The sequence below is a fragment of the Varroa jacobsoni genome, unplaced genomic scaffold (genome assembly GCF_002532875.2).
Source record: "Varroa jacobsoni isolate VJ856 unplaced genomic scaffold, vjacob_1.0 scaffold_492, whole genome shotgun sequence".
NCBI lineage: Eukaryota > Metazoa > Arthropoda > Arachnida > Mesostigmata > Varroidae > Varroa > Varroa jacobsoni.
In genome coordinates, this window is record NW_019213394.1 from 19,628 (window position 1) to 45,983 (window position 26,356).

The 26,356-nt window shown below is 40.5% G+C and overlaps 1 protein-coding gene across 7 annotated transcripts in view; it reads right to left on the bottom strand.

Annotated features, from left to right (window-relative positions):
* Positions 1–26,356, bottom strand: part of LOC111260918 (CD151 antigen) — a 94,577-nt gene that overhangs the window by 2,875 nt on the left and 65,346 nt on the right. For 5 of the 7 annotated variants that reach the window (XM_022834026.2, XM_022834028.2, XM_022834025.2 and 2 more), the window contains 5 exons: positions 2,825–3,001; positions 2,269–2,343; positions 1,847–1,945; positions 825–983; positions 7–144 (listed from right to left, as the gene is read on the bottom strand). In XM_022834026.2, the coding sequence (XP_022689761.1) occupies positions 7–144; positions 825–983; positions 1,847–1,945; positions 2,269–2,343; positions 2,825–3,001 (648 nt within the window). Of the gene's footprint in view, positions 1–6; positions 145–824; positions 984–1,846; positions 1,946–2,268; positions 2,344–2,824; positions 3,002–21,166; positions 21,403–26,356 lie in introns of all 7 variants that reach the window. The other 2 variants (XM_086968512.1, XM_022834031.2) reach the window with 1 other exon arrangement.

Here is a 26,356-nt window from a genome sequence, read left to right on the forward strand (position 1 = left end):
ACGTACCTCGAAGTTTTTTAGCTTGGAATGAAGCATATAGACCATTACAACCCCAAGCATTTGTATAACATAGATGCCTGTGCCAACACCGGCGATAAAGGATAGATTTCGTTCGATCCTACGTGCGATAACGTCGATGCAGCCCTGTGTCGAAAATATAACAGAAATACAACCGAACAACGAAATCGGAAAGAATAATCCATTTTTATAACAAATAGCAGAGCATATATCTAAACTAAATTCCTACAAATTTACACTCAGAAAAATTACTAAATAGATTTTTAGAACGTTGAACACTAGGGATGCGGCGCAAGGTAGCTCTTATCGTTTGAGCTATCGTAGATATCTCCATTTCCTCGACCAGGTATCGGAGACGTCACCTTTAATATGGTTAACCTAAGGTGTGCCATCCCGGAAACAGGGCATCATCTTAACAAATGGATCCGTAGTACAACACTCATACGATTTTTCTATTTCTCTAGGGAGCACCCTTTTTGTTAGCTCTACATATAAGAATACATCCTTTTACTTTTTTTTTACGGTTTTAAGTTTATATCCGGACTACATCAACCCATCTCGCTTTGGAGACTGTCTATTATTTTTTATCTTAGACAATAAATTTGTATTCCTCCATAGCAGCTCTACACGAGCTCTTGATGGACGTTTCTTTTGCAAGCTTACATCACATCGTCAAATTCACATGGGTATCCTGTGTTGCTAAGTATTGGCTTTTTTTTACCACACAACTTCTGAAAATGTTAGTTACAGTTTAATCCATCTAACAGCGAATTTGAACAACATAAATACGTAAACAACATACGTACGTCATAATGTATATTATTCGGAATATCCCATCTTCCGCATAAAGCAGTCCACGTCTTACAGCAGGAAGGTGGGACCAAATTAATGTAGGAAATTGATTTCTCTCGCCGCCATTCCGAATTTTCCCAGTCTTCGAAACCAACCATACCACAACATTTTAACTGAAACAGCCCAATGATTCTTATTATTATCACACTTTAACCTAAATATTTATATTATACAAATAGGTAAATAGAGATTAAAAGCGTATAAATGATGCGAATGCGTTTTGTTTCGTTTCTTTCTGAAGTATTGCGTGCTTCTTGTTTACCTGGTGCCCCATTTGGACACTGGACATTCGTTGACGTGTAAAAATGGCAATAAGCCATTAATTTTAATGGATTTATGAATTGATTTTCTTAATGTTCTTTTGTACGTAATACAAATTTAGTTCGCTAGTTTTGGGTATTTGTCATGTTTTAAAATGGCTCCCAAGCTGTAGTATTTGCCGGCAATCTATCTGACGAATTAATCAACCTCCTGTTTAGTTTATCGGATGATTTAACTAAATTTTTCAGGTGACGATAGAAATCAAATTTGTTAAGTTAATTTATTCGTTGTAGAAAATTATTTTGATAAGATATACAACTATAGGAGACGACATGTTTTCACTGCATTATTTGATTAAAAAGATCTCTAAAGTTGACCTGCGAAGCCGTCATAGGATAGGGCCTGAGTATTAAATTGGAGAGATTTTTGAAACGCTGAGGTCTAATATTCGCAAAAACCTCAACCATTCTTGAGGCAGCCGCCTATACTCAACCAAGGTATACGTCAACGATTGGGTTGTAATACTCTGTCTTGAAATTAGCCTGTAAAATTATCGCTGAAATCGATTTTCTCGAGGAACTCCCTAAAACTCCAAGATAGTCTACAGAGCTTTGCGTTTGGATAACAAATAGCTAAAACACTGTTAACGAGTTAGTGTGTAGTTTCTATATTTATGGAGGAACAGTTCAAGAAAAAGGAGCTGTGTTAACTGTACATCGCGCTGTATCCGGTCGACAGTTCTCGTGGCCAAGTCGTCCTTTTCATACTTTTCAAGGAAAAGTGAGTGAAATTGGGCCTGAAGCTCCGCTCTCACCTAAACGTAAATAGAAAAGTTATCGTTAATAATAAGCGTATTGTATTATCATCGAAAAAATGTATGACTTTAGAATGAAACAGTAAATATCGAGGGTCTAATGGCCACTGATCTTATAAACGCTTAATGGCATCAAATTAAAGTTGTCTTCATATATATGAAAGCACTGATCCCAGATAACGTAGCAACTAGGCCACAGCCCTCTGATCGGCAATAACAGAATTGATCATATTGAATTCTTAAACTTGAGTCTCTCAGAAGCTTCAAGGAAGCTCGTACACCCTTGAATTTGCACCTAGAGAGCGGAACCAGTGCACACTTACGTAACCGTAGGAGAAAAAACAGAGAATACCACACGCGGTTTCGAGCAATAGAATCATCACCAGGAAACCGCCGTACTGCCGCACATGAAATTAAACAGTGCAAACATACATAAAATGAACTTAAAACTTTTCATTCTGTGTGTATCTGTGGAAAAAAAATATTGATTGGCACAGCATTTGAAATTTACGTTGCAAGTTAACAGATGTTGGGAAGTATTTATTTTCTACTACAGCAATCTCATTTCGTCGATGACGTTTTCATAAAAACTTAAACACGAATCCAATTTGTAAAGGTTATTGTTTAGTGTTTAATGTCTATTTGTTTAATTAATACTATGCATAGAACAAGTGATTATGTTTCAGCCTAAATTTAGGAGGACTTTAAAAACTTTAGATACGAAAATAGCTTACATTCTGGACTCGACAATGCTTACAGATAATATACGTAGCAAGAGCCTTTTCAAGATAGTGGGCTATGAAGCATAAATGATACTTGGGTCAAGTTCCCAAAAGCAAAACATATATAGATCGTTGTACAGTGTCTGATGCATCCTACCCATGCGAGCATGTCTCGGTGTAGTCGACATATTGACACGTAGCCGAGCAGACTAACGAATACGATCAAACCGGCTGCCGCGAGCAAAATATACGCGGCGATTATATGCACTCTCGTCGAGTGTTCCAGGGAGCGGAGCTCGGACACTCCTAGAAATACTAGCAATAAACCTGAAATCTGAAAATAGAACAAGATTATAAATTTTAGCTATCAGCACACAGATGATATGGGGTTTCACACACGGGTACCGTGATTATAATTTTCGCGCAAATTCATCAGATGGTGCTACGCCTTTTTTACACGATATTCTCTCAGTCTCTCGAAATACATATCTAGGCCACACGGACAATAAGAGTTTTGTGTCGATTATTACCTTCAGGCTCAATTCGTTGATTTGCTAATTAGAATTGTAACGACAACTTGCCGCCACTAACAAAGGGTTGTCAGGACCAAGCCAGAATACTTGATTACTTTGTGACCTAACTTGTCTAACCATAACTTAATGAAACACGAGCATGATTTAACAAATCGTGAAGGCAGTAGTCAACTAAACACACATCCCGTGCCCTTCGTAGCCTTCATGCTCATTGATTTACTTATTTTTTAATAGTAAAACAATAACTATAAAGCTATATATTTGCGCATTGCCATCCGCAATATGGACTAGAGTTTCAGGGATGGTACCACAATCTATACTTTTAACCAATCTACCGCACTTATTCATTTGCCTATGGCTCTACACCTTGGCGGGGGAACGTCACATGGAGCTATATTGATGGAATTATAATGGACGATGAAAAAACTTCAATTTTTCGTATCTTCTTCGCGTCACACACTCAATATGATACGTTACTATAATACAATTTCTAGGTATCGCGGCAAGAGTCTACGTCAGAGAGACCTTCACCAATAAGCAGACTTCAAAACGGGTAATAACTATTTATATATAGTACTAGTAACAATACTAAAAAACTAATAATAACAAGCTTATTGAAGGCACTGCGGAGTTGATCAGTCAAGGCAAAATTGCCACTCGGAGTAGTCAATGCGACTATGACGTTTACGACTTGTCTCGTATGAATCACTGCCATGCTGATTTCAAAGAGTAGCACTTCCTCACCTTCAGTTAACTCGACTGGTCCAACATAGACAAAAATCATTGACGCCGTAATGTTAAGCCAAGTAATAGCTGCCTCCATACCACGGATATGTACATATTTTATCTGTGATTTCCTCCCGTTCGCAATTTAATCACCACAAAGGCGTACATACAAAAAATGATTAATTGCAACAAATGGGATCAGGGGTGACTAGCTGAAACGAAGATCATTCGATGTTTCGGTAGATAAAAGTACATACGAACGTCTTTCCTGTTGTGAGACACATCGACGAAGCTTGATCGTGAAACGAACCTTTGAAATCGCTCCTAAACAGCATAAGTCAACGAACAAGGCTGTTACAGCCATTAAGAAGCCTAAGAAAATCCTGCAAGGCTTCTTTTTTTCAGTAGTTATGGTTGGAAGAGTTGTTGTGGTTCTCGTCATTGTCATTGTCGCTGTTGAGATGAATAAATGTACCTGTCGACCTTTGCACGAAAGGACTAAAGGCGCGACCGTAACTGCATCGTACAAAACGGTGACCCGTATCGATTTCTTGGATAGGGTGTGCATGCAAAGGCTGCATGGAGACGCTGACCAGAGGTAAACTCTGATCTTCTTGAATGACCGTAACACCGTCGGCTATTACATTGACTGCTACATTAATTTTCGGACGCGATGTTTTCGCTGTGGGATGGATAACAAACATCAGCAATCAGACAGACCCCTATATTTCTGGTTTTGCGTCCGTCAGACCTCTTAATTTATTAATCACGACGCGAAGTTTTTTTTTTCGAAAATGTCTGAACATCATTGCGGCAGTGTGCTAGATCACTTCGGCGGCTCTGCTATATTTAGCAAATATTTCTCAATAAAATGTTCGGCTCTTCTAGTTTAAGGTCTGGTAGTATAATGACGATTGTGTGAAGGGCCGTTCATATTCAGGCTATGCTTGGAAACCTTTACTAAATGAATATATTTATATATAATATATGTGCTCACAAAATGTTTATGTTATTAGTATTCTATGGATAGGTCCTGCATATATGCGAGCAATAGCCACTCCAAAAAAAGTTTGCCAGAAGTTGTTTGCGTTCGGCATGTTGCACAGAACACGCGGCTCAAAACGGCATCTTTGGTGTAAAAAGTTCCTTAGGAAGGTGCTAAATTGCCTTACTAACACTTTTTTTACATTCGTTTCTGGTCCAATTCTTCCAATACGAGAAACAATCTCAGTCCAGTTGCCGACCGTAGGGGGTCGCGTGCCGAATAAATGTTTTCCAGTATCACCGCTCTGTATGCGTATATGCATTCGATGACAGAAACACGGCACGGTACCGCAGCTCGAATCGTACTAGTTCGCGGTCTATGGGTGCATGTCTATATGTGCTATGCCAAATAGTTCGTCTCGTGAGGACGCATCGACTTCATTTCCGTTTTCTTCGTCTTAGTCGTAATTCCTTTCATTCAAATCAAATTATTTGTTACATGCACACTTGCTGTCAAGTACCGTACACACTCTAGCACTAACACATTATACTACACCTGCTTATTTTTGCAGTTCCTACAATTGGTTATTTATCCTGTAAGTGCTATGACTACGGACAAGATATAATATATTTTGTTTCGTTCCGCCATTGATCGAGTATGTGCAGCGACTACAATTGAAGGTGTACAGGAAAATAGTCAATTACGGTCAAAGGAACGAAGGACTTCAAAGTAGTCTTCGCTTGTATTCGATCGATAGCGATCCTAGTGAATCACAATCAACATTGTCGTATCATAAAATGAAATGTTGTCCAGATATTGAAATAGGGCCGTTATGAGCTCTACTCCCTGTGTACAAATGTGATGATCGTGGAGCCCTAGATAGTAATGATCTGCCCGATAGATAATAGTATAATGTGTACTTTAAACGTTTAAATTTGCTTAAAACGTGACGAATCTGTATTGACCAATAGAAAAGAGCTCCAAGCTTTGTAGGATGACGTCTATAAACTACTCATATCGGCAAATTGCATTGTGAAATATTTGTTGGTACACTATATCGTATGTTGTTTCAATCGAATAACCTTCAATCAATGAAACTAAAAAAATTACCAGTGGTTTTATTATTAGTGATTACACCTATGTTGGCTTATGATTACCAACAACAAGACTTTTCTGAAAAAACTGCTTCCTCACACGACGCATTCCCTTCTTAGGCTGTTAAGCCTAAGTAGCGCTTCTATAGGCACAATATTTGCTTGCCTGCATCTCCTCGAATCACTGACACAATGATCAACAACACAATTCAAATACTTCCTTTTTCTTCCCAATTCACTTAAGGATTTAACAAATCTACAATCCTTTCAAGATACGATTCTTCTTTCAAAAATGAAGCTAAAAGGCCTTATCGTAGAGCACAGCGTGGTTTCGTTCGGTTGAAGTTCGAAACCAAGCTAAGATCTCGCTCATTAATCACACGAGTGTACATTTTAGCATTAACTGAACGCAGACTGATTTTGTCGCTTATGCTCCACCGAACGATATGCTTTCCAAAGTAGTCAATAGCAAAACAGGGTCAAGGCTGATAGCTTTATCGTTAGGACTTCGTATAATGTGAAGCCTATAATACATATCCAAACATTTCATTTGTTAACGACACTTCGCCGAGTAGTCGTGAAAAAAGCAGGACGAACGAAAGCACTCTACGGCCATTTTTTCTTACGGGCGCCGAAGCGATAGTACAACATCCGTCACGACATCTATCTCATCTACATACACAGTCTCCATAGAGAACTGCCTTCTTGTCGTGACGAGTTTCAACCCAGAAACGATTGTGATCTTTTTGCCATTTGGAATAAGCAACCATATTTTTCATTCGCACATCGCTACTGCTAGTGCTTTAGCATCAAGAATCATCATAGCTTACGAGTCAAAGTGATCCGATAAGCAATCAGCCCCATTGGGCCGATCCGATTGTAACGGTAATACACGGCCATCTCGTGAAGTATTATGTGACATCTCTGAAAATCATATATAAGTATGACATCGAGTTGTTTTAGTAATGATATTTTTGATGCAACATGGTACCATCGATCTTGCGTCGTAAGGTCATTGTCTCCAAACTTTTTTCCCATACGAGTCGTCAGTCTCCTTCGATGCCCGATAGAATATTGAGATGTATGACTTAAGTGGTTGTATCAAATCAATATTAGTCATTTTGACAACAACCAAAAAAAGGCCAACGAGTGTATATAAATACCGTTACGTTTTCACAGACCACTTTAATTAACAGGATTATAAAAAAGACCAAAGTAGTTATTTGCGAAGGGTTTAGCACAAGTGAAAACATAGATTCCTGAGGAGACTACGACGACTTTGTATGAGAACGGTGATTTTGTCGCCTGTTACCGAATAAAGCATTATTATTACGAAACAGGCCGAAACGATCACTTGAGATTCCCTTGCATAGCTTAATCAATACAGACTGGGTGACATTTAAACATAAGTTCATTACTGAAAGACAATAACTTGTGTGGAATACCAACGCGTTCGAATCGCAGAGGCGCTGGTAGTGCGTTCAATTCTATCGGCTAGGTAATAGGAAAAGAACAGTCCATCTTCGGGAAACGTTTAGGGTACTCAATATAGCATTGTAAACTGTGTGTTCTCGTGAGGCAATCCGATTGCTGCTGCCGCTACCACTTTTTTAGTCAGCATCACATATAAAAACATTTAAGTTTGTGACCACCGTTCATCGACTGTGTGTCGGTACCGTTGGCTTGAACGTGGCAGTGCTCGCCGATTATGCATCTAGCCAAGTGTATGTACATTCGATGTACGGTGTATGCACAGTGTTCCAGTGCCGCTAATAAGCGAAACTGAAATGGGCACGGTAAAGGAATAACGCAGCGGTAACAACGATGATAACGGCGGCTCATCATCGGGAGGTGTTCGGATGGCGACGGTAGCAACATCAACTGTCGCTTCAAGGGCTACGGAACCACTGCGTAGCAGTAACAGCGGTAGAAGTAATAATAATGCCAAAAATAAATACGCGCTCGTGCCAACAGAGATGTTCTCTCGACATCGAGATGAGACAAGCTACACGAGCAGGATTAATGCAGATCTAAAAGAAAAGACAGAGGTAAAAAAATGCGAGATGGACCACTACAGAAAAAAAAAACAGTTGCAGGCCGGATTTCATCGTTAATTTTTCTTTTGTAGTTATAATGGTTGTGGTGGTGCTAGCGGTGAATCCTTTTCTAGTCTTCTTGCGCTAACCGAATGGTCTCTGCCACCGTGATATGCGTGGAGCTGACACTGTGCATAAAACTGTAGAAAGCGTCGTGCGGAACCGAGACAGAAGAACCACAAATTATTTGAGGTTATGCTTTCGGTTCATAGTCCGAATTCGAATAAAATAGAAACGTAATAGTATCTTGGCGGTAGATGTTTTTCTCTTTACTTTTTTAGCTAATTTATAATTTTAGCTAATAAAAATAACAATAGTTACTATTGGTGTGACTAATTGTCAAGTTCAGTCACTAACTTTGACAACTACTAGCGAAAGTACGATTTGCTACCTAGAATGCATTGTAGACGATGCGCCGAGATTAACTAAAAAAGCGCTCGTCTGTTACTATTTGTGGATTTAAAGATTCAAAGAATCTGCTACCGTAGCAAGGGAAAAGCAGCAGAGCAAGTAATGGGCTAGTTACTCAAAAATCGAATTTTTAATAAAATACCCGGTTAATATATTCGCCCATATTTTCGCTGTTTTTTTTTTTCTTTCTGCCCATTTCACAACGGCGCAATAGATAGATAGATAGATAGATAGATAGATAGATAGATAGATAGATAGATAGATAGATAGATAGTGGATAGCAGTAACGATGAAACCCACTGGCAAATGAATGGAAAATAAACGATACAATGCGACGCCCGTTCCGCCGCTCTTTTTTCTCGTCCTTTAAACGTTGCGAAAAAACATTATCGTGTGAATGTGACCATATATTTGCTCCTCTGTATAGGTGTACTCCCATATTCCCATCGTAGTTGTAGCGAGTTAGATACACAGGGTGATTAAAAACTTTTTAGGAGAAAAATCGTATTTAGTTTATTTAGAATTTGCATTAGTCTTCCTTGCTTTAGCCTTACCCGCCTGACTGAAGGATTTTATGACATAAAAGCACAACACGAAATACAGACTGAAACAAACAGTAATCGAAAGTCACAGATCAGCTTTGCTCACATCTTGATCTCACCCTTGATCACATCTCACTGCACAGCCATTTCCTAATCACCCTGTATAGCGGCATAGATAATTTTTTGCCTTTTTTTTTTACCGACAACGAATGAAATCTGTATTTATGGGCGCACACAGGAACACAATACATGCAAACAGAAACAGTATTTGCTACTGCAAGACTTGATACAGCTGAGCCGTATCGAGATTTTACTGTGTATTATTATTATTATTATTATGGGATATAGTGTGTTAAGAGAAAAGGGAACGCAGTAAAAAAGCGATTTAAGTACTATCTCTTGTGTATCGTTATCGGCAGAGATGTTGGTTTGATAATCTTCTACGTTTGCCGATAATCTTCTTTTCTACCGCTGCTTTCCGACGCCCTTTGCCGTTGTACAAAAGCAAAAATTGTAAGAGAAATGAACTGTAAATATTAATCCTAGTGCTTTTTTCTTCTAAAGAGACACAAAGTTTGCGAGTTCATTGTCATATCAAAGGTGCGAGAGTGCGCTGGTTTGAAATGCCCCGTAAGCCATAAAGGTTCCAAATATCCTACAATACTTTTGCGTCGATGGACGATATTTTGATATTCTTCGTCGTCGTACACTTTTCGCGCAAACATTCTCTTTGGCAGTTTCGCTCGCAGCTCCCCAGAACAATCTAATTTTTCTAATTCACTTCTTCTGTATTAGGCCTTTGTCCGATCTCACCGTGCTCATTCTTCAGACTTGCTTCGTCTGGACTCGTCCTCCTCGGCGCTAGACGCGTTCTTTCATAGATGTGCGCGTCTGTTAGCCTGTTTAGCTACTGGTTTGCTTCTGTTTCGACTCAGCTTCGTCTTTTCCGCCCGGTTTGCCGCTCCCGCTGTTGCACGAGCGGAGCCAATAGGACAGTTACCAAGGCCCGGCAAGCATGAGAGGAACTGATCGAAAATGAGTTTACTGATTCTTTGAGACGAAGGCCTCCACTTGCGCAGAGCACGCGCCTGTTCCGCTCGCCAAATCCGTCAATACTCATTAACTGTACGGCTGCTTGATCGACAAGTAATTGGAACGCAGTTAAAGAAGGAGTTACTTATAAACATGAAGACGGTTGTATCTATTTCATTACCTATATACGGCTATTTCACAAACCTGTGTGCCCTTGTGAACGGGGTTCAGTCGCACTTGGACATATCCTTTGTGCTACTACCCGTCTATGTGTGTTTTGTCCGATCTAGATACTATTTACTTTAACGGTTTACCTGAACTAAGGCTCAAGAGAGACAGACCTAGGAAGTTTAAGCTTCGGTGGACATTGAAAGTGTATAGTATGACGAAATAAAATTCCCGTAAGAGCCACTAATATGTGAAGAAACACTTATCTACAAGAGATGAACACATGGTAGTTTGTCGTTCTAATTTGAAACGCTCGTGACTCTGAATTATTCTGAGCGTAGACCGTTCAATCGTAAAAAGATTACGAAAAGTTAAATACATATATAGGCATTATCGTAGGATTATTATCATTTGGTAGGACTGCGAACTATTTTTTTCGCGTTTCTTGAGCTAATGCAGTAGAGATCGACATCGAATGTTCTTAGTTTCTCTTTGTAGCTGGAGTTACATAAGAGATATGAATTGTAACCGTAACCAAGTCATATTAACTAAATTATAACGGTCATGAAAATTTAAAGCCGACAGTGTGTCTGTCGCCGAACAGGCAGCTATATAATGGGACAAATTTTAGCAGGCGGCGCGCATGCGCTACGCGCTCATCGGCCACCTTTCGTGGTAAAAGGAAACCTGCTCTTTCTAACTCGAAACCGCAAACTCACCATGGCAGAATCAAAAGACATATTTTCGAAACATAAGCAAAAGTTGTTTATTGTTAAATGCCTTTGTCTTGCATAGATTCATACCAAGCTAATGAACTTCTTCGATCAGCCGAAACAGTTTACCTCATGAAACTAATTATGCGGTTGTCGGAAACACGGCATGTTTATCTATATGAGAATTGAAGGTTTCGGGCTTTACGTCCGGTACGAAGCCGTTAGGGATTTGATCGGACGGCCAGCTCTCAGCATGGATCGAGGTGTGTTTACGCCCGGATTTGAACTTATTCCATCACATGTCCCCCAATTATAGCAATTAAATGCGCCATCACGGGGTATCTATATACCAGAACTGAAAGACATAGTAGTAAAGCTACTGTATACTACACAGTTAACCAGAGAGATGCACAAGTGCATTCCTGGGTTTTCGATGCGTCCCTTATCAGCCAAATTTAACTCTATTTATGCCTATGGTTAATCGAATCGTTCACAGACATTTCAGGTACAAATTTAACGCCACCAAAGTACGAACTATTTGAGGATGGTAAAGCTAAGAAGCTTGATCGGTAATTTGTTCCCGGCTTCCTTTAGGAACGCGCCAGTGGGCGTCGTCGACTGTTCAACGGTGAGAAATATTTGCCAGTGTATTCAACAGGCCATTACGAGCGCGACCGCCACTTTGTTAAAGATGCAGAAAATGTACTCATTGTCGGTCAGATCGAATTTCTAGCCGGCACTCAGGTTCTGAGCGTCGCTTCCCGAATTACCACGTGGCTGTTTGGCTCAGCATTTAAATATGATTCGGAACGGCAACCTACTCCCGACTACCGAGCAAAATTTGAGTTCACTGGACTGCTTTACATGGAGCGTGATTAAATGTCAGTCTAATTATCTCATCATGGCAAAGTTCATCATTTTGATGCAGCGCATCGATAAAGAACCTGAAATTATCCGAATGTATCCGAAGCAATTTGTACACAAATGTTAGTGTATCGACACTGTGGAATTGGAACTAAAAAGGACAGGTTTTAGTGAATCTTACATTATCAAACTGGCTACCGCGTATCGGATACTTCATGAGTCATTCTATTTCTCAATGAACCAAATTTCCGTCATCACTGTTGCGTGTTCTGTTTAACCGTAGCTTCATGTCTGTTTAAAAACATGCGCAATTTACCGCTAGCTATCGATTCTTGTTCTTTATACTCATTAATAATGTTGTCAGTCCATACGTGATCCGTTTTTCTGAAACACCGGATCAACGCCCGGATGTGTTCGCTTCACCAGAACGGATTGATCGACAAAAACCACAGCATTTCATTTCCGAGACGAAGCATCGACATCAGAAAGAGTTGATTTTATTCCAAGATCTTGGACTCCACAAACTTATCCATATAGTAAAATAAACATTATTTTACTATATGGATAAATATTAATTAATTGCACTGAGAATAGCGCCCTCTAGTGTTACTCTAGTGTAAGTAAATAAAACACGCGTAAAGAAGGCAAAAAATCTGGTGGGGCAGTCTACGATGATGAAGCTCTGTGCAGATTTGAGGCTTCTTGGCCTGAGCTTTCGTGTAGCAAGTGAGATACGGCAAAACGGCAGCAAAGTCTACATTATACATATGAATCAAACATCGAATTTTAGTTGCTACGCTGGAAAGCACCGAACATCTATACACCGTTCATAAATATCGTAATATTTCCGATACCATCAGAGTGAACCATATTCCAAGAGTTTTGAAATATATACATACAAATGCAAACAGGTTGAACGATACTGCAGCGATTCATTATGTTTGTTTCTAGTGCCATTTTGAAAGAAAAACATTGATCTGGGTACTATTTATCTGTAGTGTATAAACAAGTACACGATGCAAAGCATGTTGCATTATGTGTGTTAGAGCGACGAAGCTCGGGATTCTCAATGTGCTACCGTAAATGACTCGGGGCAGCCTAATAAAATACATTCAGCTCCTAGCTAACTGTGCTCTGTGTAACTTAGGATGAGCCCTTAAGCCCGGTAGATCCATATAGCCCTAGAGTTTAAACGAACAAATTATGTCCACCGGAATTGAAGCAAGACTTACAGGACGGCAACACAAGACACTGTTGTAACTTCTCCGACCCTAGGTAGAGTTCTCCTAGATCTCTGTCACCGTGTTCATTGAAGCTGTGAATTTTACGGTAACATTAACTATAACGTGTAGTTGAATCAAAAACAATGGGAAATTTACATATTAATACAAGTTCCTCCTGATAAGCTTTTCAATAAAACCGGCTAGTTGTAGTGATGAAATAATGAAGTCATTTATGATCAATAGAAAGTTACAATTGCAACTTGTAAGTTGTCCTTTTTCTAAATGGGCATTAAAGTTTACTTCTTCTAAGCTGTGCAGGCACAAGTGCGACCTGTGACAAATGACGAACATGTTTATTCTTAACACCGTCGTCCAACATAAATCATCAGATGGCTTATTCTATCCAAATGGCCCAGTTTTTCGCAATTGAGATGCTCGGTCATATGGCCGTCGTATGTGGCCTAGTGGATCCAGCGGCGAAGCTCAGTTGTTTCGACAAATTACAAGTTTCGTACCGACTCACACTGATGTCCACATATGCTATAGAAGAAATAAATCCTTTTACTAGCTGAAAAACCCCTATATTTATATGCCATTCAAAATTGCTCTGACATCCTATGCACAAAAAGTGGCCACGTTTTTGTCATTTTGTTTGTAAATGTCTCTGTAAATGTCTCTGCGCAGGCGGAGAAGACCTCTGAAGCAAATGGTGCAGATAATAAGCAGTACTTCGAAAATAATCCCAAAAGCCCAGAAGAAAAAATTCTCAAGCAAAAAACGATATTGTACGTGTGCCTTATTTCCAATAACGACTATTTTTATTTTCTTGTACCCACTCAAAGGTCAACGCCGACAGATTTCTATGACTGCAACCTGTGGCATTTAATTGTCTCATATACGTCAAACAAGGTTCAGTTTATTGGAATAAAGACGAAGCCATACGTGTTCAAACCATCGTGAATTAAGCTCGCTTTATGGGTACTAAGAAAAATCTATAATTGGAATGAAACAAAAAGTTTATGATCGACCCTAAATCGTAATAACAGGAATAAACGCGTTTGTGCTGTGACCCACAATGACTGCCTTTTTAAGTACAGTGCAAATATAGCTTGTGCGTTACTGAATTTAGCAAAATACGACAAACAGTTAATCGAAATCAATGGAGTCCGTAGGTATTTAGTGAAAGACTAGTACCACAGCTGAACTTGATGCTTCTACCAAACGTACTTCATTGTCCACCCAATGGCGCGGCATACAGGGCTGAGTTTAATCGTTCAAGGTACTTGAGGAAGTGTTTAAGTATTTAGCAAATATAGTGATTGGTTGGTAGTCAAATCCTCGTTGAATGCTCCCGCTACAGAGCGCAATAACCGGTGTAAGGAACGGCCGAAAAGTACGCAAGTCACAGACGACAGTGAGCTTGGATCATCGTCACGCCGCGCTTAACACCGAAATTTGAACCATCAACAATAGACGACCCTTGAAATGAATTTGAATAACTGCAAGTCAATGCTTCAGGGTAACGTGTACCCGCAAATGCCGAAGGGATCGCAGTGGTAGTAGCTTTTACGATGGAACGCCCTATATAAATCGGCTTCCAGAAAGAGGCTTTTGGAAAATGTGACATTAATTACGAACTTGAGAGGTCTGAGGTAATCGGGGGACTGTTCGGGGTCGGTGAAGATTAGTCAGCCCCCAAAGGCGAAATGATCAGTTAGGGCAGCGAACCAAAGCGGTGTGACACGAATTCGGCTGAAGATGGTGAGGGGACGTCAGAAGTGGCCAGCCCACAAAACGTGGGCGAAACTAACTGTGGATACGCTTGGAAAAAGATTTTGGTAGTCGGCGTTTGATAAGCACCCCCTCCTGGCGATACTACTGGGGATATAATGGTGTCACCGATTGTGTTAGTGCAAAGGGTTGTGCCAGTTTGCAGACATGGTACGATAGCGCCTTTCAAACGTGGAAAGCGTACAGCAGGCATTTTGTGTCCTTTTGCGTAAGCCTAAACTCAGTAAAACACAACAGTCGGTTTAACATCATACATGTGCGTTTTTCGCAGCTTATCATCATCCTTTGGTAAGGTTTTATTTGAATAGACGTGTTCCTATAAACGTTTGACTTGTCGAAGTGACCTTGCCAAGCCAATGTAGGCAAAACAGTGAACTATGTTTCCACTCTACCAGTTCAATTTACCCGTTTCATTATGAGTATCTTCGAATCGTCTTTTTCACAGTTTTCAGGCATCCCAGCAATAAGCCACTGAACATACAGCTTCACAGAAGAGGCGTCCATCACTGACGTGGAAAAGAATAGCGCGCCGAGGTGTAACCGACTTTATTTTTTACTGTTTAGCCCTTTTTAACGGTTCATGGACGCGCTCTCAACTCGTATGATTCGACTCTAGTCTTTGCTAGCCTATCTGACTCGTGTCGCAGCAGCGGTAGCCGATGTTTATACAGGATGCCTTCTGGAAGGTTGGTGTGCAGGACTGGTCCATGATTTATGACTTACGCGCCTCATTTCGTTAACGGTTTGCCAACTGTTTTCGATACCGTCAAATCTCCTCTCTCGGAAAGGGCTGTTAAGCTAGAAAGCTGGTCTCGGGTATCGTCTTAGATGTAGTATTGCTATTATGCTATGGTGATAATTCTATTATTATAGATCAACGAGTCGATGAAGACGCTTGTCGAGTTTTTACACGCTAGATTGTTGAAATATTACTATCACACTTCTTGTTTTTTGCTGATTTAAAATTAATAACCCAAATATACGAAATTATAGAATCACATATTTGTTTATCGTCGTTGAAATAAAACTTGCTTTGCAAAGGCAATATATATATATATATATATATATATATGATTCTAAACATCTCAAACGTCGTCTGTTTGCGTGTGGTATCTGACGCAACCTGGTCTGCACTCTGTAGGCTCAAAGGGCGCACATGTACACCATCCACATTCCACGTATTAATCGAACTACTTAACTAACATGCACACATATGCACATACACATGTAAATGTCCTTCTTGCATAAATACAAAGAATTTGTGTGCGAAAATAAATATTAATAGTACAATTAGGTTTTGTTGTTCACCTATATAGCACGTATGCCCCGCTAAACTGTAGCCATTAGTCAAATTACGCGTTCGTCCTTTAGGTTATTTTTCCTCAGTCAGTTATAGCGTCACTTCCGGTCTTCTATAACGAATTGGCTTAGTTACCACCACCCGAACTAACACACAGATAAAATATCTTTGTGCTTGCGATATATACGCACGAATATCATTATTATTATTATTATTGCGGGAAATTTCATTTTGTTCTGTTTGCTCTATAATAAACAACAAAAAGTTGAGTTAATTGTCGCTTATGATCGTACGCTCTGCGCGCAGAGTCGAATGGCTGTCGACAAAAGGCTATCATTTAGTGAAAAAGATGTGAAAAGGAACGCTTTCTATAACTGCTTAGTTTTTTTTTTTGGCAAAATTATTAGGAGCTTTTGGGCTGGAGATGTTACGGCCTCCGTTGTCAACGCCCACGTTACCGTCATCTGCAGACGTCGAACAGACGACGCTGTTTAGATAAGAAAGGTCGAATGTCGATGAATTTCAACGGAAGTGCGAGTGTTAGTAAGACAGTGCAGGCTGCCAGGGAGAAACGGTGATCGAGAAGTTCATAGTACTAAACGTATGCTTATGCACAAGATCTTAGGCTCACTATCAGGTCGACATATACTCGAGTTAGCGCTTCAAATAACTATTATTACAAACCGATACAGCCTATTCGGCGAACCACCTATTTCAAAACATAGAGGAAACAAACAACAAAAAAGCATTTCATATGCTTTTTTGTTTCAGAAAAAAAAATCCACTGGACTGCTTATCCGAATCCGAAATATGCTAATCCGAAAGTATGTAATAATAATAATATAAATAATCCACTTAAAAGACTATCGAGCTTTTATCGCTTTAATCCGTATCAGTTCTCGGTATCATACAATCTATTCAGACTCGTCTAGTCAACATCAAGTGTAATGAAGTTATTCCTAGTTTAAAGTTCAGTGTGATCGATAGGGTATCCATCTCTGCAGCAGCTGTATCAGCTGAACACGTGACGGCGGCTTTGTTTTGGGTTCAGGTCATACGGAGAACACTGAAAGAGGTTTGAACTGAACAAAGGGTCGTTCGTAGCAGACTGCCGTTAACAGTACTTATTTTATTTCGTGGGGCACCATAGCGAAACCTTACCCCGTATTTATTTCCGAGGATAATTGTCAGCCAAGTTTGTAACAGCAAATACGAAACGCGGCCAAGTCGTTATGTGTTCTAAATTCGTTGCTAGCATCGGGAATGTATGCCCACAATTGAACTAAAATTCAATATTTGGATACATTAGCTTGTAGTAGGATTTTTCCAATCGGGGATAAAATTATGATTAGTCCTCTCGGTACGCAGAGAGGGGAGTAATTGCCCTGATGGGCCCGCTGCACTGACCTGATAAATAGAAATTTTCCTACGCTGACTTGCTCACCATTGGCCTTATTGTATCCTGACATTGGCCGTCCAGATTAAGTTGCTTGATGCAGTAATTGTTTCGTGCTATAAAGACAGAGAACTCATTTTCAGTAGATCAGTTATAAAAAGAATATCTAACTAAACTTGCAAACTTTAATTGTATATATTTACAAAATAGATGGTGTTTCTTTTTCGTTTTTGGACGCGTTTTAATGGCTTTTAATGGGAAGAAATTCAAAAAGGCAGAATATCTTGAGTGTCCTCCAAAGTCGCAATTTTCTATGGTTCTCTGATCGATCTTCGTAGCTTCCTGAAAATATTCCGACTACCGCTGTCTTTTTTCGTACGGCGGTTACGCCAATGTTGGCTAGATAGAAACAATAGATTCGGCCAGAGATGCAAAGTATGATGTATAAAAATCTAGTTACAGGTAGCTATCTCGATCCCTGTTATTGCTAAAGTAATCTTTTTTCTTTCGTTTGCGTCTCCCTCATATGGCTCTTACTGATCTCAGATCTTTAGAAGGGTTGACATTTTACGAGCATCCCATCTGCAAAGTCATACCATTGTTGACGTTTATTATCCATGAAACTTTCAAACAGAATGTCACGACAAGGTAGTCAATGCTTAAAAAGTTGTTTTGAGCAATACCGAGAGAAAATATCCGAAGATTATATTGTTGTTAAGACACCTATGACGATATCCATTCCTTTTTTTTTGGAGGGGATTTTCGTGGACGCACTGATATTTTCGATATGGTCAAGTGTGTAAGGAAAAACATAAAAACATATATAGTTCGCAAAATAGTGCTAGTAGATGTTGCACCGACCGGCCCTTACCATGCGCGGCGCTACATTGCTAAACAACGTTCGCTCGATCATTATAAAAGCAAGAAAAGGCCGCTAAACGGACAGATTTTTAAATACGAGAATTTCGACCTTCTGACGATGGGAGACTACAGGGGGCAGAAACCCCCTTTCCGTCCATAAGGAAACCAATGAAAATTGCGATCGCGATTCTGCTGAATCGGTTATGAGTTAATATGTCTTAGTTCAATTATTGATAAACCAAAGGGTCTATTAGTAGTTGAACTAAGTGTATGGTAATCAAAGTTGTGTTTTCCCAACTAATATACCCAACCAATAAAACCCAACACAAATATCAGTTAAATGAAAGCAATGATGTTAGAAATTATTGATGAAATCATTGATTCAATAATTAATTCAATACCTTTAATATCTAACGAAAATAGTTTTAATTAAAGGCTATTGAAATTTAGGTCACTAACTCCAACCTATGCTAACCTAACGTAACCAACATATACTACAAGTTTCATCTTCAGTACTATGTTGAGCATACCCATTCGCATAGGTACACAGTCACGAAGCTTTGTTACTCCAAGGGTAATGATCGCGTCTTCTAACGAAATGTGACAGGTTGCTTCTGTCAGTTTCAGGCGGGGTGGCCCCGAAAGATACAGAAGCTGTCGGAAAGCCATCGCTGGCCGCTTCTACTAGCTACCTTTTTCGGCCGGCATTAATCAGCGCAAAACGCAACGACGAATGAACCGCGAAAACCTTCGATTTCGACGGACTGGCAGACCAACCAAATGGTCTGCTCTGTGCCCGCTGTCCGTGTTTACTGTGGAGCAGTAATTCCGCGCCGCAATATGTTTTTATGGAATCGAAGAAGTCGGCCAACTTGGCGGACACACGGATCTCGATAGCAACGACAAATAGTAGGAACAATGAGAAGTAATATTAATAGAAGTCGTGGGACGCACGCTTAATTAGGTGAATCCAAAACACGTTCGATACCAAATGAAAATGTTACGATGTACGATCATGTGGATGTTGGTACTCGTGGCAGTTACGAGTGTGTAAGCAAGTAATTTATCATTCTGCACATATACATCGAATAATGTGGAAACCAACTTATTACGAAATATATAGATGTTATATGGCCCCTCGTGGCGATGTATCGATGCCTACTTTGATCTTTTGCTTTTACAATACAAGACACTGATTTGTTTCCAGTGTTGTACGGTGTTTCTTCATCTCATGTATGCTTACTAAAAAACGACTTCGGTAGTTTATACGTGCGTTTCAATCCACTGAACTCTAAGCCCTCTCAACTTCGATCAGTTTTTAACTGGTCGTTGATCTGAACTCTAACTGCTACACCGGTATAGCAACGATCCGACAGCTCCGCAAATAGAGCTCCGTGGGTATATTTGATTTCAGTAAGCGCAGTTTTGATGTTACATTTGCTCAACAGCGAACAGAGGGGTTGGAGCTTTATCTTTCTTTGATTACCTTTATTGTGCCAATTCAAAATGCTGAATTTCCTGTAGAGAAAAGATGTATGAGCGAACGTGGTTACGCCTGAATCTGAAATGTATATGAATTATTCTTCTGATTAATGGCGCATGGAGTGGGTCTGTTTCTGAGTTTATAGACATTGCTGATTGGAAAAAAAGTTGATGTGTCCGAATATGTGAAGACGTTTCTGACACACATAAGAATCGCCTAGACTTCATCTAATTGCTCGCTGTGATCAGCATGCCACTAGCAACGGTCGGAAGATTGCCGCATTCGTTGAAAAAAGCCACAGGACATCTTTGCCTCTCGTGAACCTCTGCAGAAGAGAAATCGGCGAAGTATAATTGAGCTGTCGCATATATTATATCGACGTACAACACCGTATGTTGCGTGGGCGGCAGGTGAGGTTCGTTGCTTATTGACGGTCAGACATGAGCGCGCGCAGTGTGGGAGCTTCAGCCGGACGGGAACAACGTTGAGCGTCCTCATACGTTCGGAAATATGGATTAGGAAAAGATGAAAATCGACTCTGTGGTAGCTATTAGATATGCAAAGGCAACGAAACGTTCATTTACGATTGAATTGAAAAATCAACAACAGAACATCACTGCTTTCTGCGCTGTGCATATTTCGCTCATGGTAAGTAGGTGTACACGAAATGAGCCGGTCCGACTCCGAGGTCTTCTCTGACCAGAGATGACAAGTTAAAATTTGACATTCCGTTATCCATTGTTCAAGATCATTGAAGTCTGCATCGCAGCGCATGGTAATTATACTTTTACCTCGCATCTCATGAAGTACAAGTAGCATGATGGCATCCAGCTCGCTAATTAGCTAGTTCACATTCTTGTGATTCTGCAACTGCTTAAAAAATAGATATAAATGAGAATGATTACTCATCGTTCTCGCAGTTTGATAGTGGGCTGGAAGGACCAAAAACACAGATCTATTAACCGTGACACCATTTTTGCAATAGTAGCCAATAACAGTAATGCACTGGGTCGTAAAAAACTATTGGCTTACCGTTCGCATTATTTTTCAAAACAATACCAAAAAAAACTTTTGTCCTGCAACGTAGCCGCCTGAAAGCCGCCATAGCAGAACATAAACTTCTGCCAGCCTCTGTGGCAGTATCCAAAGGGATTCTAATGCTGGATGTTGCGAAGCATTCCAGGGCAAGGGTCTGCCTAAAATGTCAACCCGTATTTGCCGGAACTAATGGGAAGTCCCATGAGGGGCGCTAGATATAGTAATTATTTGGGATCAACTTACCAAGAAGACGACGTTGAAAGCATTGAGAAACCACTGTAGCGTGGAGACGTGCCACTTGCACATGGTCCTTCTGTTTGGTCAAGGCAGCTCTGTCCCCTCGAGGGCCTTTCTGGTCGGAGCTGTAATCCGCGCCAGTCAGATTTGCCCTTTTGGCACATTCACTTAGTTCGCACCCCACGATTTTCGACACCGCCACACAGAAACGGCCGCCCCTAACGCCGAATCACTTAGGATTTCTGAAGTGATCGAAAAAGAGAACGACGCACCGTTATACTCTAGAGTTTGACGAACTATTCACTGTGCTAAAAATGATGATCGATGATGAATTATACTAAGATCTCTTTGTCACAAGAATAAGCTATACAAACAGGCGAAATTGGATGGGCCCCTAGTTCGCAACGGGTTTTTCATCTGCTGTAGAGCGATATTACACACAGCAATTAAATAAAAAACAGACATGTCATCGACAAGTACTGCTCAGCGGGATCTTTCCGTTAGGGCGATGCCGCCAGCACAGGCTGGCGTACCGATGGCCTTCATCATCACGTTGCTAGAAGATTGCAGTCGGCTGTCAATTGACGTTAAAAAACTTCAGCATAGACATCTATGTACGTAATTTTATTTGGTGCTATTGCTTGATAGAGAAAAAGTTACTTTCTCAATAGCGTCCACTCTCTTCCACCATCATTACCATAGTCGAGCAGACAAACGTCTAGTACGATCTAGAACTATGTCATGTTAATTACGATGTTGTCTTATTATTGCGGCCACGAAAATGCGCCGCACACCGCTTAATGAGGGAAATCACATCATTCAATTATTACAAGATATCTTAGGTAGAGTGACGATACTCGCGACCCTCACTAGAATGCTTTTCGACAAGCGGCGAGTCTTTGAACGCCGTTGGCGTGTATGGAAACCATCTTTTCCAATTAGGCGCAAAAATATGTACAACATCTCAGGCCAGCTTACTGCAAGCTTCCAATTATAACGAACGACACCCTCTTACTTACGACTCCCACGTTAACAAAAAAACGTACGATCAGGAGAACCTTGCAGGGACCTCACCAATATATAGTCCACCATAGCCGCTAAAACACGCATACTTCCAATGACCTTTACAATGATAGCCATGAACGCCCAAAAAGGCCACTTTATGGGTGGTCTAAGTTCCTCTATGATCAAACCGTATGTTAACCCTAGCCACTTCACACTATGCAATTATTACTTGTAGTTAAATGTTTAGAGTCCTTGGTCCGATGCCGTTGAGAGATGCTGCTTCAGAGGGTTCAGTATTTTCAGAACGAAACAAAGCTCATTGCAACTCGCATTGTTATAGTAACTCGAATCTCGACTTCGCTATAGCCAGTCTAGTGGCACAATAATACCAGTCCCATCTGGAGATGTGGATTGATAAACATCAACGAACTTCTTTTCTAACAGCCTCTACTCTTCAAATTTCTCTTAGCAGTTCTCTCCCTTGGCCTTTTTTTTTAAACTTAACGGGATTCTATCCGTTTTCTTGACGACGTATGTGAATGCAGCGGCAGAACTTATAGGCGGGGAACACAGCTTATTTTACATGGCAGAACACGTGAAGAGGTGTCTGTATTCAGACAATACGATATTAGAGCCTGATTACAAAATTGTGCCTCTAGAGACTGTAACGACGCTCGACTATTTACAACAAGAAAATGGTTCCATTGGCACACTCCACTATCGTTCAGCATAGCCGACCACGAAGCTAGACAATGACTAGGATATCGTCTCGAACTATGGACGAAAACTGAAGGCTGTCATGCGTTCTTTAAACCCATTTAGTAGTACATACGGCCCTTTCTAGAATCGGCGACAATTAACACGGCGTGTTCCTGTAGACGGGGCCAATTTACGTGGCTGTTAGTAACGACAATTGTATACTTGATGCGGGTGCAGGGAGGTATTCCAGTTTCCAATGGGCTAACGGTGACAACTAATCTATAGTTAATCTCGAAATGACGACAAAGTTTTTCGTTCTTCTAACCCCGCGCATCTGGCAAATTACACGTACCACTTTATCGTTAACTTACAAGTTGATTGTTATCGGCTACCTCCGTACCGTTGTACAGTTGTATTTACACAATGTATAATTGACTGTTCACAGATCCTATGCAACTTATCGAACTCTGGTAAAATGATTAGTACATTGTAACTTCCGCATCTGCTATAACGGACCATTGCTAGAAATACATCTAAAAGCACGAAGTACACAGAATCTACGTGGCATTTCAAACCCCAGAACGTCGTTTCCGTTCTTTCGTCACTCTACATACATCACTTAAGTTTAACGTTGGTAAAATTGATTTTGATTGTATGCACACATGATAGCAACTCTGCAGTAATCACCTCAGTAAAACACAAACACAATTATGCTGGCTATCGTCCATTACTACTAACTGTAGTAATTAAAAATAATTCACTTGATAACTTATGTCACAACAGCGCTTACGTTTCACCTTGAGTGGTCCGAGTTTAGGGCCACGAGGTCCGGCGTGATTTTCATTGTGTTTCTTCGTTGATATATCATAATATTCTATTGTTCGACAACTTCGTTTTCATCCTTTTGAGTCATTTGCAGATCGTGTCACAACAGTTATAAACTGAATTACCAATTGGCCAGTACCCAACCAACAATTAACCAAATAACAGTTCGCCTTGTCTCTTCTTTGCCGTACTCTCTATTAGATTTATCGTCTCGGCCATCGGATGGCCGTGTGCTGGGTGGGTGGGTGGGTTAAAAAAAGTGTCGAAGACCGGACGTTCCCAGCTAGTGCTGGTTCGAATACGAATAAGAAAATGTACGCGTGCCGTGTCGTACTGAAGCTTTCCGGCCACCCCAGCGCGAAGGCTACCATTGGCTTCAGCCGAAGGTGTTTTTGCACTTAGGTGACAAACTGTAACAGTTCCCAATTGATCATGACTATACGCAATTTCAAGTAACAAACGGCAACTTTGGCCGCCATTGGAGTGCCCTATATTGTACGGCGTTTTGCTACGTAGTTGTCATTGTGCGAATTGTAGCCGACGGCTGGAAACACGCTGCCGGGTACATGTGTACAGCGTTTAGATATAGAAAAGTGATAAATGAAACGCAGTTTCCATATATGACTATATGCGTTGTGGCTACGATCATTGATATACGACAGTAGTTAGCCTATCGCGTTCGATTTCAATTGATTTGATACATTCTTGTTTCGTCTGAGAATGATGAGCACGGGCGCGAGCGTAACTCTTCTGTTACGGAACGCCAGCTTGTCATATCGCTATTGTCTGTCGCCGTATCGTTTCGTGTGCAGATAAAAACAGGGTGCGCGGGCGGGCGGGCAAGAGGGCGGTCTGGTCACTAATAGCGTTAGTGGAATTCTAGAGAGAGTGGTTATAACAGCAGTGCCATCTTCCAAGACTACGTCAATAGAAATTAGTGCATGACAATTCTAAAGAATGATACCGTCAAAGTTTTTATTAGACTCGACAGCCTGCAGGCTTAATAGAAGCCATCGGCTTTGTGGCAAGCGGGCGAATGATACGAAACAAAAAAAAAACCGTCAGACTTTCGATTTTGTTCGTGGCGGTCAGGACTGAGCTACTACTGTATATCTAAAACGTATTCTGCCCCTGCCTAAACCATCTCAGCAAAGGTTCGGAATCACCCACGAAAGCCTTCCTCCGCCTATTATTAGTTTAACCACCATCGACCCCTAACGACGGGAACAACAATGGAGAGATATTGAACAGCTATTCAGATGTAGACGCACAGAGTATAGACTGCATAGTGGTCGTAGCTACCATATTGGCCAAATCTGTGCCGTATTCGAGGTGTCAATTTGACGGAAGTTAAATCCGTGTGACACTAAACCGGACATACTGAAGTCATCATCTTTACTTGCTTAGTAAATTCCGCGCAAGAATTAACACCGAATAGGGATGTTTATCTGTGGCTACTTTGTACAATTTGTGGCTGTCGTGAAATCATTATGTTGTTATTTTTAGGTACAAGTGCGACCATAGCAAAAAAAGAGCATCTAAAAAGTAATGGTTAGTAAAAGGAACCGTTGGTAATTTATTCATTCGAAAGAGGGTTGCTTAACTCCTAGTCTTGCTTTTAATTCAAATACAGACGCTACTTCACGTACCATAGAAGCATCACATATTTTATTAAAAATAGGAAATATGAACTTTTCTATGCATAAAAGTTAACCGCCGTTCGCAAAAAAACAACATATGCCGTACATAGACTCCATTCTATATTAATCGCAAGTAACCATAGAAACCTTCGGGGAGTGACAATTGTTTCCTGGCCGTATTTGTACACAACACCTGCTGCTAAATGGGCATGACAGCAACAAGTTAAGAAGAATGAACGTATCTTCTCGGTTACAGGTTTTACGTGGCTATGTGTTGATCCATTGCCGATGAAGACATGTAGGCTCCCTGCTAGATTTTGCACGTATGTAGCTCATTGTCGACTGTCACTGTTGTCTGCCCTAATTACCGTGATACAAATATTTGACTGAATTATGCCACGGAGTATTTTCAACTTCGTGCACGATCTCTGACAAGTTCTAAAATATCCTACCGTTTGAGGCAAATTCGCTTGGCAATCGGGATCTCACTAGTTCTTCATAAAGTAACGGCGAAACTGATCCTTTTGCGAAGTTAAACAGCGTAGTGATAGAAAGTGACGCTTTTCTCGTAAGTAATACGCTTTTGGAAAAGAGAAGGGTCCCTGTATGTAACTGGTATCATTCGCACAGATCGTATCGGATCAGCGTAACAACTGTTCTCTGTCTATGAGTTCTTAACATGTCCCACGCCCACAACGTTGTATAATCAACATGAAAAAATATGAAGATCGGTTAGTGATACAAACTTCTAGTAAATTAAACCTGTCACTTTTTGAACAACATCTATCGTTGATAGCGTTGGTTGTGATTAGAAGATCTTCGGCGGATTGCGTTGTAGTATAATGACGAAGACAAATCAAGTCTTTTGCCCAATTACTTTCTCTCACTAATGTTGACTTTAACCATTGATCACAGTTAGTAGTCTAATGGAGTCGAATAGTAACGAAGGTGAAGGTAGTAGGTTGACCAGATGTGGCCTGATCTCTCGGGGTGTACTTCCTGCTGATGCTGACTAAAACGAATGGCC